The sequence below is a fragment of the Cornus florida genome, unplaced genomic scaffold, assembly GCF_030987335.1.
Source record: "Cornus florida cultivar Cherokee Brave unplaced genomic scaffold, ASM3098733v1 CherokeeBrave_3.0.0_Hap2_Chr05, whole genome shotgun sequence".
NCBI classification, from domain to species: domain Eukaryota; kingdom Viridiplantae; phylum Streptophyta; class Magnoliopsida; order Cornales; family Cornaceae; genus Cornus; species Cornus florida.
The window spans coordinates 41,912,513-41,932,918 of NW_026775575.1; the positions used below are offsets into that span (position 1 = coordinate 41,912,513).

The 20,406-nt window shown below is 36.0% G+C and overlaps 2 protein-coding genes across 4 annotated transcripts; one reads left to right on the plus strand and one right to left on the minus strand.

The window, feature by feature from the left end:
- Positions 1-3,473: 3,473 nt before the first annotated feature.
- On the plus strand, positions 3,474-8,613 carry LOC132306362 (protein CHLORORESPIRATORY REDUCTION 42, chloroplastic). The gene is made up of 2 exons (XM_059803727.1): positions 3,474-3,849; positions 8,319-8,613. The coding sequence occupies exons 1-2, from the start codon at positions 3,521-3,523 to the stop codon at positions 8,419-8,421; spliced, it is 432 nt and encodes a 143-aa protein (XP_059659710.1). The 5' UTR covers positions 3,474-3,520; the 3' UTR covers positions 8,422-8,613.
- A 98-nt stretch (positions 8,614-8,711) lies between these two features.
- LOC132306360 (pentatricopeptide repeat-containing protein At1g28690, mitochondrial-like) lies at positions 8,712-16,120 on the minus strand. 3 transcript variants are annotated; one of them, XR_009481944.1, is made up of 2 exons: positions 12,691-12,974; positions 8,712-11,580 (listed from the first exon to the last, which is right to left on the minus strand). XR_009481944.1 is itself a non-coding variant. In XM_059803724.1 (2 exons), exon 1 carries the CDS (start codon positions 16,003-16,005, stop codon positions 14,377-14,379), a length of 1,629 nt encoding a protein of 542 aa, XP_059659707.1. In that variant the 5' UTR covers positions 16,006-16,120; the 3' UTR covers positions 9,119-11,580; positions 14,354-14,376. The 3 variants fall into 3 exon arrangements, 2 of the variants coding, with proteins under 2 accessions (XP_059659707.1, XP_059659709.1); XM_059803724.1 differs by lacking the exon at positions 12,691-12,974 and adding an exon at positions 14,354-16,120 and having other exon boundaries at positions 9,119-11,580; XM_059803726.1 differs by lacking the exons at positions 8,712-11,580; positions 12,691-12,974 and adding exons at positions 12,994-13,058; positions 14,354-16,120.
- Between the last annotated feature and the right edge of the window lie 4,286 nt (positions 16,121-20,406).

The window sequence follows — 20,406 nt, forward strand, 5'->3', positions numbered from 1 at the left end:
ATCGCTTAGATTTGAGTTTGTAGTTCTGTATGGGTACCCAGTTGGTTCTTCTCCTTGTGTATAAGGAGTTTAGTTCATCTCGGGTGAGATTGAGTGTCTACGGTTGGACGATTGGTGAGCAACGTGTGACAGGGTGTTAGGTGTATTCAAGTATGAGTCATCAGTCTCTTGTGAGAGTGGGGTTCGTTACCCTTTCCATTTGTTCTAGTCTTGGCAAGAACGTCGTTGGTTGGGAGTCTTGTTCTCCATTTAGAAGTTGTGCGCATCCGTAGATGGGCTGACCTGTATGTGGTTTGTTATGCTGTAAGAGGTCACCGATAAAGGTTTGTTTGTATTGGTTGACTCACTCCCACAAAGGGATGTGTAGTCTTTGGTTTTAGTAGTGCTTAAGAGTGGTTTTGACCGATGGTGTGTGAGGCACGAGTTGCCGAATAGGGATTGTGTGTTTCCAGTGTCTAGTATTAGCGGTGATGGCTAGGGGATTTGTCGTGAATTGTAAGTTTGAGGATGAGTAGGTGTGTGATGTGAGTCATGCACTCGGATATTTTATAGGCGTTTGTTTTGAGTAGTGTCTTGAAGGCTAGTGTCGATGTCGCCTTAGAATTACATGATTAGAGAAGATAAATGTGGGATCGGTAGAGGAATAATGGGAATGATTTATTTTGGTTTTGAGATCTCGGGCATGAGATAGTCGTATTATGTGTATTGACGAAGTAAGAATTGAATCAAATGATGTTATAGAGTTGTCTACCTGGTATGGGTGTTATGAAATACTAGAGAGCTTTTATGCTAGTTGAAGATTATGGTATTTGGCGTTGTGTTGTTTTTAGCTTGTTATGATTAAGGCATGATTGGGATTTTAAAGTAGATATGTGACTGTATAGTCATTGTGGTTACGTAAAGCGATGGATTGATAATGAGTGGATCTAATGGTTGTTTTGTGGACTGTGTGAGATTGTGTTTGAGGTTTGGACCTGAGGACAGGAACGACTTCTGTGCTAAAACTAGATCGAGGATGAGAAAGGCCTGGCCAACCATTTCTCCTGAATTAGTCCCTCTTTAGCACGATGTCGGGTCAAAGTTCAATGATTGTTTCGATTTGTCAGGGACAGTGAGAGCATGGTATTGTGCGTTATGTTGATGTGACAGTACTGTGGATTCTAGTGGTTTGTGGAAATGCATTGGTTCCTATTTCGGTATTTTTTCATTTTTCAGACCGGGAGGTCCTAAGTGGGACCCGCTACGAGGGTTGTTGTGCACGAGAGTTGTATCATGGGTCCATTGCATTTCATGCATGGTTATTTAGTGCATTTTCTATGGTTACATAGTTAATTATGTGGTTGTATAATTAGAATATATATATATATATATATATATATATATATATATTAAAGTTATTAAATGAGATATTTATTCATTGGTGGAACCCACTAATATACATCCATTATAATGGCCTTAAGACCACCATTCAGCCACCGGTTTTTTCTCTCTCGGCCAGACTCTCTCTCTCCCTTCACCTTATTTTTTCTTTTTCTTTTCTTCAACAATTCAAGGCTTGATTTCTCTCTCACCTTTAAGAATTTGATCTTGCCACTTAAGGCAAAGTTGATGGGCGCGTCAAGATCTTCGTTTTGATCGGAGTAAAGTGCCGTTTGGCCACCATTTGGGATTTCGAATTTATTTTGAGGTAGGGGTGCTCTAATCCATACACTCTTTGATTTTTGTGTTTCATTCCCCTATATTTGATGTATATTATGTTTAATTGTGATTATTTCTTGAAAAATTGTTATGATATTATATATATGAATTTTATTTCCATGTGAGTTTCATTTTTAAGTGATATGTGTGTATATGATTTGTTGATTTGAGATGAGCATGCTATGATTTTGTTCTTGTCCTAAGTGATTAATTGCTGAAAATTGTGAATAATAAGCATGCTATAATTTTGTGAGAATTTTGCTTCTTAATTGGCATGTAATATTGTTAAGGTTGAATTGTATGAGATTATGGTAATTTGGAAAGCACGAAGCATTCATACATTCCATTGGGAAAGAAAAGGGGAAAATATTTTGAAAAGCAAGTGAAAATTATTTTGGGGAAAATGTTTTGAAAAGGGTTTGCGAAAACCTGAACGCCTAGGAGGTGCCTAGTGATCTGTGGCATTAGTGTGGTCTAGAGGGGACTAGGGAGAGAACCTAGCGTGGTTGAGCTACTTAGGCCGGATATGATGCCTTACAATTTCCTTGTAGTCGTGGATAATTAGTCAATCCTCCTCTTATAACACCTTGGAGTCGCCTTGGGTTAGATTGCACTAACGGTTTAGAAAGGTGAAACGGTATTGTTTCGGAAATGGGGAGCAACATTTCATGGCATGGCATATATTGCACACTTGGTAGTCAAATGACTTGTGTATATATTTGTTGATATTATTATTGTTTTACTTGTTCTTCCGAGACATGATTCTGTTTACTTGTAATCTATTCTTTGCGTAAATTTACGGGGTCATAAGAGGTGTGTCTTAGACACCTCCTACTGAGCGGCTGGCTCACCCCATCATATTATTATATTTTTCAGGTCACGGGAAAAAAGTAGCGAACGACGCTCCTCCACAAGTTTGAATGGGTTAGTGGACTGTTTTGATATCTTTTGTATTTGTGATCTCATTTTTTTCGTATAAGCCTTGGGGTGGCACGTATATTATGTATCAACCTTGGAATTGATCATAGTGCCCTTAGACGACCTCGGGTTCGGGTAAGGACCCGGTTAGCGATTCGGACCCTCAGGTTCGGATCGTTACAAATTTGGTATCAGTGCGTTAGGTTTCGGATGATGAATAGTGGCTTACCTAGATTGGGTAGAGAGTTGACTTGCATCGTTTATATGTCTATGTGTTAAAGTACTTAACTGTTTAAGAAGCATGTTTACTTGTTACCTGTTTAATGTTTTTGAAAGGCATGCCTATTTGCTAAGTGCTTACGTGTTTAGATACCGGTATATGCAAATGAAATGTAGATGTTAATTGAAAGCATTTTTCGTATGATATTGTGGGGTACAGTCATTCTATATATATATACACACATATATATCTATATATTTATGTGTGTATGTGGTCGAGCATTAGGATGGTTACTAGTACGGTAGAGTACTTGTTGCGATATAGATGGATGTGTGAGTTTCATGCATCGGTGTATACAACATAGATGGTTGTTTGGTGGACCCGTATGTATAAGAGCCAATCCATGATTGTTTGGTGGACCCGTCATATAGCCAATAAACAAATATAGTATTCTCTCCTAGCGCATTACATTATAATTTTGTTTCCTTTTTAATTGTCTACCTTATATATTTTTACTTTTCTAATTTACACACCAAGCATATGTCGGTCCATGTATGGCGCGGGTCAAATATATGGTGTTTTAACAACGGTCACTTTCGTCTTTACACAATCTTTAAAGAAACGTAAGTCAAAATCTATTGAGAACTAAGAGCCACCACAAAACCATCATCTCATTTTCATCATATGGCACTGTCTCTCTCATCATCTGCGCCAACGCTTCCATGCTTAACTCCTCGTAACAGTCCTTCATTAATCTTGCAATTCAAGCACTACTCAAACCCTAATATTCGAGCCCACAACATCAGACTAACTACCAAGTGTGAATTCAAAGAGTCATCATCGGCAGCAGCAGATGGGAGTAATGGTAATGGGTTGTCCACCAAAGGCTCTAAACTGCTCCAAATTGGGTCCCCAATCATCGTCATTGAAGCTCCCAAAATGTTGAAAACTGCTGCTTCTGTTCCCTGTCTCAGAGTCAATTCTGGGTTAGTCAAGCCTGGTGACGTTGGAAGGTACTCTCTCTCTCTCTCTCTCTCTCTCTCTCTTGTATCTATAACCATCATACGTTATATCTATGCATATATACAACTCTCTCTGCATTACATGGTGATTTTCAACAGAAATTAATGTCCAATTGTGAGATTTCACATTCCGGGGACTGGGAGACATGTGGACACCTCCTAACTGTATAAACACAGTATGTAGTGACGGACTCTGAAAATTATATGAGAGGGAGTGATCTTGAACAACAATAATAAATAGTTAGGTATTATTAGAAATTGAGTGAGGGCAATTTTAAGATTTTTACAAGTATCTCTGCATTACATAATGATTTTCAAGAGAATAATTTTTTTTTTTTTTTTTTTTTTTTTTTTTTTTTTTTGTGACGGAAAGAAGAAGTTGGTGTGTAGACACGTTTTGAGAAAAATTTAATCAGAGACTGTTAAGTTCCAAAATACTCCATTTTGATGGATCCAATTTCGGCGTACCGTTGTTGTGAAAAATATAATTTATTTATCTCAATAATTGTCATATCAATTCCAAAAAATTGATCATTTTTCTTTTGAAGGTTTAGTCAATCTCCAATGACCTTAACTCATAAGTAGCATCTATCAGTGTACAATCATATTTAGTGAGACCCTGGCTTAAAAGATTGTGACCTACTTACTTGACATCTCATGAAGCAAATTTAGTTGTTAAAGAAAAAAATGGGATTTTTATTTTATTTATTTCTTTTTGGTTTTTTTTTTTTTTTTTTTTTTTTTTTTTCCAAAAACACTACAGACTGTACTCTATCATTAGCATCTTTCTCAGTTTATTCTTTTTCATGTTCTTTTCAATTTCTAACCACAATGTCAAGAAATTCATGCATATAGCTGGTAATTATTTGTTTATACTTTTTTATTTTTTTCTCAAAAAAAATCTTGAATTTGTTTGGGATTTTTACTTTTTTTTTTTTTTAATGGAAAGGCGAGTTTGAGAAGGAAATTTTCTTAATAGTACATGCTGGGCAGCTGGGGTAAGGGTGCCCTGCCCCGAGCCTATCAGCCTTGTTGATATTTTTTCGAACCTGGACCTTTGACTTTGACCACAAGCATCGCATGTCCTACCACTGCACTATCACACCACATCCCTTGTTGATATCCTTTGCTATATGAAAAAAAAATTTAGATAATTCCCACCTACTAAGCATATGGATGAAAATAATCAATCCTATAACAAATTTAACTGTAACGAAATTAAATATCAAATTTTTTCAATGCCAAATATTATATCACTATAAACTTGTACCATGCAACTAAGAATTGTGCTTGACATATTTTTAATCATCATTATTCTTGTATTTATCCCATATTGACGGGTTGGTTACATAAAATTTTCTTTTTTCGTTCTTTTCTATTATACACCATGTTGTCTCTTAGATTTAAGATTTTTTTTTTTTTGTTGAAGTCATTTTTTATTATTTCATCCCACGTAAGCTTTGATTGGCATCTTTGTCGCTTAAATTCTAAACAAATAACTCTTCATCTTTTAATAGGTGCATCATCGGGTCTATGTTGAATATGACCATATTACCTAAGTCTATTTTCCCTAATTTTATCATTTATAGGCACTATACTTGGTGTTTCTTCACACGTTCATTATTTATTTCATCTCTTCTACAATTCCTATCATCCAACGTAACATCCTCATTTATGTTACATTAATGTGCTTCTTTTTCAACCCCCAACACTCCGCTCCATACAATATTGCCTGCCTAATAACCGTTCTATAGAATTTTTCTTTTAATTTATTTGGCATTCATTTATCACAGGATATATACCACTAGCTTGCCTCCATTTTGTCCACTTGGGTCCAACCCTACTCACCACATTACCATCTATCTCCCCATCTTTTGTAATATAGATCTTAGGTAACAGAAAAAGTTGTTTTGAGTAACTCTTTAGTCTTAAAGTGTAATATTTATATTGTCATCGTTTTTTACTTTATCAAATTTACATGTCATATATTCCATTTTAGTTCTACTCAGGGGTGGAGCTAGGAATTTGGTTCAAGAGGTATGTTAGCATTGACAAAAAAAAAAATTTCAAGCAGGCCTAAAATATAATTGTGTAACAACAGTGCATTAGAATAAGTGAATAAAAAATAAATAAGAAGAGAGAAAAGAAGGTTATTGTACATAAATTATGCATGAGTGGAAGAAAAAAGAAGTTTTTAAGAAGAAAAAAGAAATTTTTTAAGAAGAAAATGAAATAAAAAGAAAAAAATATGAGAGAATTTTAAAAGGAAAAATAGGCTTTAATTGTAGAAAGAGAATGCAAAAGTTTTTGAAGATGACAAAAAGAAATTTGAAGAATAAGAAGGAAAAGGAATAAAGAATTAAGGACGTTTTTAGAAATAGATAATTTTATGAAAGATACTTTATAAATTTTGTGGGGGTGTTTTATAAATATTTACAAATTATACGCATAAAATAAAATAAAATAAAATTTAATGGATTCAGGGGCAGAGGGACCATTTTATTAATTTTAGGGGGGCATTTTATCAATTTTTACAAATCTATGTATAAAAAAAATAAAAAATTTTGGTGGGGCAGCATGGGCAGGGGGGCAGCTGCCCCCCTGGGCACATGCTGCCTCCGCCCCTGGTTCTACTAACTCTTAGGCCCTTGATTCTAGTGCCTTTCTCCATATTTCGCATTTTGTTGCTAAGGCTTTGTAATAGTTAATACTATATCATCCCCAAATAACAAGCACCAAGGGATATTTTCTTGAATATATTTCGTTATTTCGTCTAATATTATTGAAAATATGTATGAATTCAACACCGTATTGTTCCTTGGTGTCTCAATCATATGTCTTCTCTAGATTTATGAAAACCATATGCAGCTATTAGAAAATATATAAATCCTTCTACACGCTGCCTCATGTATGGCCTCTTTTTGGTCCAACACATGTTTTTCATTTTTTTTTTTTTAACTAAGGTGGCGGTGAGATTTGAACTCGACACCTTTGGCTCTAATACTATATTAACTACCATATACTCCAAAATTTTAAGCTATTAGAGGGGGTGTAACTTAAATATATAAATCCTTCAACAGTTTCCATTGTGGTGGATCTAGCTGACATAAATCCAAATTCGTTATCAGATATTAATCTTTTCTAAATTTTTGCTCTATTAGTATTTTCCACAATTTCATTGTGTGACTCATTAACTTATTTTCCTTTATAATTTCCACAATGTTGTATATACACTTTACTTTCAATTAAATGAACAATTATCTTTCTAGGATAACATCCTTTGATCACCAAAACTATACTGTAATCTCTCAGATTTACTTAATGAAGTATAATCATCCTAACAAAAATAAGCAAATATAACTCTTCCCAGTTCTCATAACAAGGGCCTACACTTTCTTTCTGTTAGAAAATAATTATAGGAGTGATTCAAGCTCTTGAATCACTCCTTGGTATATATGGCAGAATTGGCAACCGGTCTAGTCAAAATCCAAACTCATGGAACTTTTCAATCAGAGTTGTCTTGACAAAATGTTCACGTTGTTATACTTGGGCAACAAGTTGTTGTCATATTTGTATTTGACTTTCTGTGTAATTCCTTTATTATAAAATACTTGTAGAGAAGGAAAATTCTGTTCTGTAACCACAAGTCTCCCCCAATTCACCTATAAATAGAGGTGGTTATTGTAAACAAAATTAAGAAAGTATAATAAAGATGTGTAACCCTTTGGGCTATTGTTGTATCCTATGCGTCTCAAAGTCAAAAATTATGTTTTCACTATATGAGAAGTAAAAAACTCATATCAGCGCCAAGATTTATCTTGTCAAACTCTGTCCGTACCCCACTAGAGGCCTGGGAAAATAAAGAGAAGAGATGTAGGAATGAAATATCCAGTAAAAAATACTTCACGAATTAGTTTGTTGTTATCTGAAAACTTCTATGTGAAACCTATATCAAGTTGAGGCAAATGAAAACAACTCGCCTCAAAGTCGCAAATTGTTTATGAGAACTCGGATCAAGGTAAATGAATGTCAAATTCAGGAAATGTTTATTTAATCTTATTCTTACATATAATGACTCGACTTGAATCCACTAATCATCAAACTAAGACTATCGTTAATTTTTTCACACTTGATTTAGTAAATGAGACTTGTGTGAATGGAAAAGTTACATTCATGTAGGTGTGTAATGGTATCAGACTCTTTTTCGTTACGAACCAGCCGATACGTCGCGAACCATGCAAGACATAGTGACTAGCCATTGATATGTATTACACTTGATTTCTGAAGTGGACAGAATATCACCATTGTGTTTGTGGTTATTTAAGCTATAGTGACACTGTCATTTTATATCAATGTAGAATTGAAAAAATAAAAAAATAAATAAATAAATTTGTGAATTTTATGCATCAATGGTTGTTTTTAATAATATATGTGCTTATTAAGTTGTAAATTGTATGCAGAATTGTGTCAAGAAAGCCGAAGGATGTGTGGGCAGTTCGTCTGACAATTGGGACTTACCTCATTGATGGAAAATATTTCAAGCCCTTGGAAGTGGATGAGTAACAAATTGAATTTTGACTAAGAAAGAAGATTGCAAGAAGACCATACTATTAGATATGAACTAGGAAATGTGTTGTGAGTGTTATATTGACAAAGTGGATATGATGTTGTTTGATAAAACTAAAAATTAACTGAAAATTTTGAAAGTTTGTTGAAGTTTTTAAGTGATAATTAAAAAATAAATATTTTTTGATATCTTTTAAAGTTTGCATCGTTCAACATTCAGTGATTGATGGCGCTGAATTTTCAGCGTTAAAAACTAAAACTGTAATTCTTATTAAACATCAAAAAGACTCTCTCTTCAAGATAGCACTGTGATCATTCAGTGATAGGTATGGTGTTGAATTTTCAGCATTCAATGATCGGTACGGTGTTTAAAAATTAAATACTTCAATTCTTAAATTTTTTAATATTCTTTTTAATATTTTTTAATATCTTTTTAAACTTTCAACATTCAGTTAGATAGGGCATGTTTTCCATCTTCTTTTCGAGACAAATCGTGGGTTGTTCACTTCAGTCAATATTGATCAGACAATTTTTTTTCACTAAAACCTAGAGTCTTGACTCTTGACTTTTGTTTTTTTATTTTTTATTTATATATTTTTTTTGGATAGGGAATGTTTTCCATCTTATTTTGGAAATAAATCAAAAAAACAAGAGAAAGGTTAAATGATTTGATTTTCATTGCTGAGAAGAAAAGTATTTTTTAAGAGGAATAAATAATGAAATAAGAACCACGTGTATGATGGTGTGAGGAGGTCGATGGCTAAAGTCTCGAATGAGGTAAAATGAATTACATTAATCATATGGTGATATGAGAGGAGGTCGATGGCTGAAGTCTCGAGTGAGGTAAAATAAATTACATTAATTATATGGTGATAATGGTTCAAATTTCAAGTGAGGTAAAATGAATTAAGTGATTCTCTTATGTTACATGTAAATTGAAGTGGGAGAGAATAGAGCTCCAAATCAGCATTTTGGATTTGGAATTGAAAAAAAAAAAAAAAAGCTTATCTTCCTTTCCAAAATAATACCACTTGTTAAGCACCCCTCTACCTCTCTCTCTCTCTCTCTCTCTATAATATTCTATACATATACTTTAGAAAATATATATGTATATATATATTTTTAAACCAACAGCAGTTTTATTAATAAGAAGAGGGAATATCCCTTGAACATGAAGGCCAAACTTGCCACTGCAAGTCTCCCATCCCTTGACTAAGAGCCCACTTACTCAATTTATGAGCAAACTTATTGCAAGATCTAGGAGTCCACAAGTGCTTAAATCCTAGATCCTTGCAATAAGACCACAATGTCTTGAATAATGGCCATACAAAGAGGATGAGAAGGTCTCAAATAAACAAGTGACTGACAGTCACTTTCTATATCAACATCAACATAGACCCCATTGACAAAGCAACATCAAACCTTTCCTCAAGACAAGAGCTTCAGCAACTTCCGCGGTCGCAACAATTGAATTATGAATAGAAGCCACTCTTGCAGGTTCACCTTTTATGATTCCGAAGTACCACCCCACCACCACAGCAACCAGAGCAAATATTAAAAGCAGCATCTGTGTTCAGTTTAAACCTCCCAAGAAGAGGAGTAGTCCATTGCCTGCTAGGGATACTTCGAGATAAAGATAAAGACTCATTATCCTCAGAAATGTTAAGGAACTCATGAGTAGGATCCCAATTCAATTGATTAAAAATCGAACTGTTTCTCCCCTTCCAAATCTGCCAACACAAGAAAGAAGCCAGACAAAACAATTTCTCCATCTCGTTACTGTCCTTCCACATAGCGAACATTTATCCCCATCTAGAAACCCAAGTTTCACACACATCTGAAAAATGTTTTCTTAATGGACTGAGTCTCCAAACCATTTTAACCATTGGACAATCAAATAGCATATGACATACAGATTCCTCTTTCTCTCTACAAAGTCCACAAGTAGCAACTTCTGTAATCCGCCTTTTCTTCAAGTTGAGCAAAACCAGAAGTCGCTCATGGCTGCATTGCCATAAGAAAATTTTAATCTTCCTGGTAATCGGTGGTTTCCAAATGAGTTTCCAAATATATTCTTTGCTAGGATGAGTACTGGAACTTGCGAAAACCATAGGTCTCATCTCTGAATCACAAATTTGTAAAGCAACTTTATATGTTGTTTTAACAGAAAAACAACCATCAGCAGACACACCCCAGAACTTACAATCATCACCTCCAAATTGTGTCAAAGGGATCTGCTAAATCTGTCTCGAGTCCCTATCATTAAATAGTCATCGCACCAACTCTTCCTTCCAAGAGTGAGTATCCTGGTTTATCAACTCTGCAACCCATTTACACTGAACCTCCTGCCCATCGGTATAAACTGAAGGATAAGACTGGTCCGGAAGCCACTTATCTTGCCAAATATTAATCTTATCTCCTTCTGAAAATTTCCACCTCGTGCCTTGAGTGATCACAGGCTTGGCAGCAGAAAGACTCTTCCATATCAGAGAAGAGTTGTTACTACAGTACAAATCAAGAAAACTGCAAGAATCAAAATATTTCGCTTTAAGAACCCTATACAAAAGAGAATCCTCTTCCATCTCCAATCTCCATGCAGTATTGGCAAGTAAAGCTAGATTAAAAGCAGCAAGATTTTTAAATCCTAAACCCCCATACTTCTTAGGCTCAAACATACTTGCCTAACTCACCCAATTAATTTTAGAAGACCTCCCTTTGCCACTCCACATAAATTTGCCATCAAGCTAGAAATTTCAGTACAAATAGTAATCAGAATCTTAAAACAATGGAAAGAATAGATTGGAAGATTAGAAGGAATAGTTCTAATCAGAACTTCCATCCCAGCCTTAAACATTAGCTCACCCTTCAAAAAATTTGCCTTTGCAGCCACCTCCTCACTAAGATACTTGAAAGTTTCAACTTTTTAACAGCCAATTATAACAGGTAAACCCAGATAAACATTTCTCCATCCTTCCATAGTGAGCCCCAAAGAAAATCTGACTTGAACTTCAATTGTATCACTTGCATTTGGACTAAACCATAAACAAGACTTGTCATAATTTACCAGTTGGTCAGTCAACTTCTAATAATGGTTAAGAATCTCTCTAATCCTATCAGCTTCTTCGATGGTTGCCCTTCCAAACAGAAGCACGTCATCTGCAAAAAAAAAGATAACTAATAGGTAAAGAGGATCTTGCAATTTTAACTCCTTTCAACAACCTGGTATGAATTGCCCTCTGCATCATTAAAGTTAGTCCTTCTGTACAAAACAAGAACAACTATTGGGATAAGGGATCCCCTTGCCTCAAACCCCGAGAAAAAAACACTAACCCCCCAGCCTCTCCGTTAATAAGAATTGAATACGACACAGAACACAAGCCATTACTAATAAGAATTGGATTCATTAATTATATTCTATACAAGAACATTTATATACAAGGTTGGTTAGGATGCTAGGAGCTGCTTTATCTGTTTTCTTACAGTCATCCTTTCCTTCTCAAAAAGAATCAATTTCTTGACATTCAGAGAATATTCCTGATTCTTTGTTTCCAAGACTGCCCATATCATCTTAGAATCAAGCACTCAAGATAGGGTGTTTTTTTTTTTTTTTTTTTTTTTTTTTATTATGTTTATTTTAGTATTATTATTATATTAGATTTTATTTTTATTTTTATTTTTATTTTGTTTTTTTGTGAAAAGTGTTATTTTCCTTTAGGAGTTTTCCTATAGTGGGTTCAGATCCTCCTCCACCAGTGTGCGCCCACCCTTTAACAGTAAGATGCTAGGAAAAAAAAAAAAAAAAAAAACAAAAGAAATATTGAAGGTGATAAAAATAACGCATGTTTAAGCAGACAAGTGAGATATTTTCTCATTCTTAAACTATTTTATATAGTTTGGAATATATGCAAGGAGTTCTTGAATTTTTTATTTTTTTTTTAGTTGGTACTCACACACAAATGCCCCCACCAAGGCTCGAACCCCTGACCTCCCTTTGGGAAGTAGGAGCTTGGTATCGCTAGGCCACTAGCCTGTTGGTTTCTTGAATTATTAGGGTAAGTCAAAATTCCTTCATTTGATAAAAGAGTCCAATATAATAATCATGGAAATTTTAGGATGATTGTGCCGCATCTTAGGATGAATGCAGGACATGCTCTTTTCTAGAGCATAATAATATTCTGTGTATATATATATATAGCTTCAAAAAACGATAATCTTCGATATATATTGTTGCATAATAATAAAAGAGAGAAGCCATTGACATAATACCTCTCTGCAAACACCATTAAAATGGATGATAAGTAACAACATTAGCGACGTATATTCATGTCACGAGCAATTTTTGAGCTGAAAGTAGGAACATGATTTCAAGCTGTTGTGTGATTTTTGGACTAAATTTCTTCAATAAAAGTAAAGATAATGCTAATACCTGCAGAAATTTTCATTTCAACCAAAAAGATTTTCTCACTTTTTGGTTGATATGGAGAATTCTGCAGCTATTAGCCTACTTGCATGTATGTAGTAGTACTAGTACCACAGTTTCTCGGAGTGACGTCTAGACCAATGCTGGAGGTTGCTAGTGATGTTGAGGATCCGGCCCTCCTGGTGCCTCCCGCGCAGTATTCTCCATTGACCTCCTGTTATCAAGAAGTTTCATCTTCACCAAATCAAACCCTCTTTTACGAAAAAATTTCTCACTGTCAGTCTGTTTCTGCATAGTTATATATGCCCACTGTACCTTAATGTCTTTGAAATGAGCACATTGGCTAGTAAAATGAATAGGATCAGTGTTGAAGCTCTCAATATAGTGGACCCAGTCATTTGTATGCTTGAAATTTTGGCTAAAGAAGAAGCAACTAGATTGTTTAGCTATCAGGATTGGAGGAGTAACATGTCAAGTAACATCTTCCCTTTTTATACAATGCAAATGTGAAGAAAATGTCCAAGAATTAATGTAAAATATGCATTTTTAGACACAAACACACACACACACACACACAAATGCATGATAAAATTAGGGCAACTACAAGCTGACAAACCATATATGGTCTGTTGTCTTTCTCTCAAAAATGGAGTTGCTTTTAATTTTATGGTAACTACATCCACTGATTGCTCATCCCCACTTGAGCCCCTATGTTTTTTATACTTAATAATACCTTCTCCTTCCAATTTGTCTTCTTCTCCTCCTCCTTGCATCACTATTGATTTGGGGGTTTCTAAGTTGTCTATCTAGTCATCTTCTGCAATCTTAAGTCCTTCCCTCGTACAATCATCCATTTAGAATTCAAAGCCTTATCCAACTTTGTCCATCATTGATTCTCCAATACTATTGACCAAACTGTGGATTGCCGTAGTTTAAATGTCAAGCACCAACAAGTTCATTGTATGAACTTTTTCGGCCTGTTTACGCAGATATGCACTACAAATCTTGATCATCCCAATGCTGATTAATTGACCAATCAATTTAGTTTCTATATATATCTAATATCTCTTATTTTATTGAGAATGAAGTCACATTGCAATCAGCCAATCAGAATGGGTTTGCTCATAGAATCTCTAGTTACTGATACATCAGCATCATCAGAATTCAGAACTATAGAGCCTACAATCCGGATCCCCTCCTGTGCCTTGGTCCTGTCTTGTATATAGATTGTTAGTGCAACACACTACATCCTAGTGCAACAGATACATAAAAAAAGTAGTTGTTGCATAAGCAACGTAATGTAGTTGTTGCATAAACAATGTAAACTTGTTGCATAAGCGATGTGAATTTGTAGCATAAGCAATGTAACAGCACAAGAGAAGATCTGGGTTCATAGAGCCTAACCAGAGTCAGATGCCTACTGTAAATTGAGAAATAAATATTTGAAAAACCTTCTACAATTAATTCTTATGAATGAACAGTGTACAACAATATTAAAAAAGATTTTACCTCCATATCGCCTTACATATTTTTCAGATCTTTTGTCCAGCGTGAAAACCTTTTAAACCACCATCAGTCCCAACCCAACTAAAGCCAGTATCTTTAGATATCCCTCTTTCCTTCATTGACTTCCTCACTTCATTTACACTGTCCCATCTCTCGGCAGCTGCCAAAGTATTGGATAATGCAACATATGCCCCTGGCCGGCCATAAGCGTTTAACTTGAAGATTTCATTGGCAGCTATGTTTGCCATCTCTACATCACCATGCAATCGACAACAACTCAGCAAAGCTGCCCAAACATCACAACTTGGTTTCTCAGGCATTCCCCATATGAACTCCAATGCCAGAACTAGACTTCCTGCACGCCCAAGGAGATCAACCATGCAAGCATAATGCTCCATCTTTGGTTTCATTGAGTAATCCCTTTGCATGCTCTCAAATATCTCCTTGCCTTTAGCAACTAGCCCAGCATGCCCACAAGCTGAAAGAGTGCTGAGGAACATGACATAATTGGGCTCCGTGGTATGATCTCTCTGCATTCTGCTAAAGAGCTCAAGGGCTTCATTTGGATTTCCATTTTTCCCATATCCATCGATCATTGAAGTCCACGAAAATGCATTCTTCTCGGGCATGTGATCAAAAATTCTCCTTGCATCCTCAATTCTTCCACATTTTGAGTACATATCTACAAGAGCACTTCCCATTTTTATGTCCCTAAAGAATGCAGTCTTCACAAGTTGAGCATGGACTTGCTGACCAATTTCAAATGCTGACAGCACAGAGCAGGCACCAATAATGCTGGCAAAAGTTGATATTGTGGGCATAAAATCCAACCGTTGCATGTCAATGTAAACCTCAAGAGCCCTCTTAGCAGTCTCAATTGATTCGCTATAACCTTCAATCATGGCATTAAAAACAACCACATCTTTTTCAAAAGTTTTATTGAATACATCCTCTGCATCTTCCACAGATCCTTGTTTCATGTACCCTGAAATCATCGATGTCGAACAAATCACATTCTTTTCCAACATCATTTCAAAAACTCTCCTTGCATAATCAACCCTCCCACTTTTCACATACGAGTCAACAAGCGCTGTAAAAAGTACATCATCAGTCACACTATCACATTTCACTATCTGGGCATGAACCTGCTTTCCTATACTACTTGCCAATAATAAAACACCATCACAAGTAGATGCCTTTAAAATCATTGAAAACGTGAACCCGTCCGGCTTTTCATTAGAAAATGTTAGCCTTCTAACCAATTGAAAAAATTCCTCAGCTTTCCCATTTTTCAAATAACCTGAAATCATGTAATTATAAGCGGACAGAGTTGGTTGAGGCAATTCATCGAACATTTGGCGCGCATATAACAAACAACGAGATTTGAGGTGCAATATAAGAAGCTTGATGGAGATGTTGGTGTTGGGTCTGAACCCAGTTTTGAGAATGTGGGCGTGGATCTTTTGGCCATGGGAAGGGCGGTCTGAGTTGATATAGTGTTGCAGAGCTGAGCAGAGTGAAGATGTGGTTGCTGGGTAAGAAAGAGAATTACACTCTTCTGGCGGAGAAGTATAATTGTGATAGAACAGAGGTTTGGGATTGTGGGTTGATGAGAAAATTGAAGGTCTGATTATGGGTAGTCTGCCATTTTTCATCTTCCCATTTGATTGATAATATGACTGTTCGTAACCTTGCAAAGTCGATAATGGTTGATTGAGCTTAACGAACGCACATCAACACTACAATGAACAATAGCCTGAAGATTGCACGACGACACCGTTTGCCTTGTAGCGGGCTCGAGATACTAAAAAATAAATAAATAAATATTGGAATGAAATGTCCATTCTGACCCTTTCTTTTTTTGGTATGTAATTTAAAGTAGGAATGGTCATTCCATTCGAATGAAAATTATAATGAAAATCAATTCCACAACTAAACCCGTGGAAGTAAATTTTGTTAAAAATAAACTTCCCAAAAAACTCCCATGTTTCAAGTTTAAAAATCATGATTACCTTCCACCACAACCACCTCCGTCTTTCACCACCACCGGCGACCACAAACTTCCACCACCGCCCATCGCTTTCCAGCAGCACCACCACCGCCATTGCCATCGACTTTCACCACCGCCCATCGCTTTCCAGCAGCACCACCATCGCCTTACACCACCACCACCGCTACCACCTTTCATCACCACCGTCGCCGCCGACACCGCCTTCCACCACCACCGTCACAACCTTCCACCACCATCGTCGCCACCACCAACACCGCCTTTCACCACCACCGCCACCATCTTCCACCACCACCACTGCCGCCACCATCTTCCACCACCGCCTTTCACCTACTGTCTTCCACCGTCGCCGCCGCCGCCTTTCACCACCGCATCTGCCATTGTCTTCCACCACCACCAGCGCCCCCGCCTTTCACCACCACCGCCACCATCTTCCACCACCATCACCGCCTTCCACCGCCACCATCGCCTTTCACCACCACCACCACCACCACCGCCACCGTCATTGCCTTCCACCACCGCCACCGCCACCGCCTTCCACCACCACCACTACCACCATCGCCAACTTCACTGCCTTCCACCACCGCCACCTCCACTGCCTTCCACCACCACCATAGTCACCTCCATTAGCTTCTGCCACTGTCACCTACACCACTATCTTCTTCTACCACCACCACACTACTGCCACCACCTTCCACCAACACCACTGCCGCCTTCCACCACCGCCGCCGCCACCTTCCACCATTGCCACCACCGCCGCCTCCCCACCCCATTACTACCGCTATCCACCTCCACCACCATCCACCACCGCTACTTCCACCATTTATTTTTTTAAAAAAAAAAAAAATAATTATAAAAAAAATGTCATTTTGTTAATTTAATTTATTTCTTACTAAAAGAGATATTTTGGAGGACTCAAATTGAAATTTATTCCATTCTAAATTTTAAATTGGTCAAAACAAACACTAAAATGGTTATTATGATTTTATTCCTACACATTTCATATTTACAACCAAACAATAGAATGAGAATGACCATTTCATTCCATTCCCATTTTCATTCCATTCCTATTCGCATTCCATTCACACTTGCATTACATTCCATTCATGCACACCAAACGCAACATTATAGATATAACAAGAAAAAAGAGAATTAAATAAATATGAAAAAACAATGAGACAGAGAGTAGTGAAGTGAAAATATTTATTTTATTTACTTGTCAAGTACATACATAAAACACAAGTTCACTTGATATATTATTTAGCATAAAGAATGGGCTTCTTTGGTAAGCTAAGTAAGAAGTTTCTTCAAAAAGCTAGATAACGAGCTTGTTTTGTGAGCTAAGGGTGCGTTCACTAACATGAAATGTTTCCTATTTTTGCTTCAGCAAGAAATAGAAATATAATTTTGTTTTCTTTGAGTGAAAACAAAAAATAAAATAGTGTTTATTAAACCCTTTTTGTTGTCACAATTTTGAAAACAAAAACAGAAAACATCGTTTAGTGACACATTTGTTAAACATTTTTCTTTACTATTTTATTTTGAATTTATCTATAACAAACTTACCTTCAAATCTTAAAAGCATATAGAAATGAAATTGTAATGACCCGAACCCGTGAGTCCGAATCGCTAACCGAATTCTTACCTGAACCCGAGGTCAACTAAGGATACTATCGTTCTTTCCTATGTCAATACATATACTACCGTTCTTTCCTATGTCAATACATATTATACGTGTCATTTCAAGGTTTATAAAAAAAAGTTAAATAATAATTAAATGAGATCATAACTACAAAGTATGTCAAAACAGTCCACTAACCCATCAAGACCTGTGGAGGAGCGTCGTCCGCCACTTCTTTCCCGTGTCCTGAAAAATGTTAATAATAAAGGGGTGAACAAATTACTCAGTAGGTGGTGCCTAAGACACACCTCTTGTAACCCCATGAATCCAAACAATGAATAGGAACAAAGGAAACGGGGTCATGCCATGCCGGGGAGAACTTAGCAACGAAATCAACCACCACGGATCAAAGTTGTAATGAACCATGCTATGCAATGTCATGCAATGTCGCTCCCTATTTCCAAAACATTTCCGTCATTATCTCCAAATCATTAGCGAAACCCGTCCCATGGCAACTCCATGGCGGCACGAGAAGAAGATTGACTAACTGTCCCCAACCCATGGCAACTCCATGGCGTCATTTGGGGCCTAGGTAACTCAATCACGCTAAAGCAATCTCCCTAATTCCCTCTAGGTCGCACTAACGCCACGGACTCTAGGCAACTCCTAGGCAACCGGGTTTTTCACAAACCTTTCATTTCAAAATTCTTTCCCAAAACCATTTTTCCATTGCTTTATAAAATAATTTTTTCTTTTTTTTCCCATTTCATGCCCAATGATAAATGTATGAAATGTCACATGTTATCCAATATCAGTATATAATTATACACATTTCATTAACATCATGCTCGTAAGTTTAAAATAAATTCTCACACCAAGTCATATTCTCATTCTCATCAAATACAACATTATAAATAAATGGAGCATGTAGATAATTCAACTAAACATTTATATTTCATCACAATTCATTTAAACATACAACTTATCACATACAACACATAAAAATACCTCATCATGCTTCATTTACACATAGATTTCAAATAACCATAATAATATTCATAATTTAGTGAACAATTCAACAATTTCTATAAAGAAAATTCACAAGGGGCAAAGAAATTGTAACTTAGAAACTCCTACCTTACTTAGATGCAAAAACCCCCAAATAGGTCCAAAAATTCAAAATTCCTAGTGTAATACCTAATTTTAAAAGGATAATCTCGGTATTTATTATTTTGTTTTTATTACATTTTTAATTGTTTAATCGATTATTTGACTAATTGCTTATATGTTTAATTGAATTAAGTATTACTTGATTAATTGGTTATTTGTCTATGTGTTATTTATATTATTTGTTTAATTTGATTATGTGCTTAAATGATGTGTTTGATTAAATGTTTTATTATTAATAAGAATTTATTTTGAGGAATATTGGATTATTATTTTAAGTTTTCTTTCAGCAAATTATTTATTCTGATGAGCGCTGAAAAGTGTGCATTTAAACCCCTTAAGCTTAGGTATTTTAGGACCTTTATCTATCTTACTTTCCTGTTTTAGACTAATTTCATGTTATTGTCCTTTTTAGGTGCTTATCCCTAAAATAAGCTAATTCAGCCAAATAAGAGCTTAAAAGAAGCTAACTCAAGCTGGATGGAAAAAAGGAGCAAAGTGGAAGCAGAATGAAGCAAAGTGTGGAAATCAGCATGTTCGATCGATCTCAAGAAAACTTCAATCAATCAAAAGTTCATCGATCTAGACTCTCCAAGATGGATCCAAGCTCTTTTGTCTTTATCCAAAGATCCCACAAAGTTCGACCGATCCAACAATTGTCAGATCGATCGAAAAGATTCCATCTTATCCTGTTGTACCACCCTACCTACCACTTTTATCTCTTTCCCTAAAATATCTCAGATCTGTCCTTATTAAAAAAGGCGCTGTGATACCCCTTGATTCTAGAGCCACGGGTGATCAAGTCCGGGCACAGATCCGAAGGATACCAAACAATCAATATGTAATTGAATACAGAATATAAAAAAAAAAAAAATGAAATATGATAAAATAATAATAAGCTGATAAGAATTCTAAATACGAAAAATCCTTCAAATAAAATTTTAATATAATTTAAACCTTCCAATCCTTACAACTCGGGAATCCACCAAGTGGACCCCTAATAATCCTCAACTGTAAATGAAATACAGAATTAAAACCCAGGACTAAAATAAGAAAGAAACTCCTATATAGTCGGAAGAGTGAGTGTCTGTATCTGCATCACCACGATCAAGCCCTAAGCCTGGTATTCACGAACACCTGAAAAATAAGGGTGGGTCAGGCCCACATGCAAGTTCCATACTACTACAATCCATACATAAACCCGATACGCAGATACATCCTAGATAGCTCGGCAATAGCTTAAATAGTCCATATAGATAT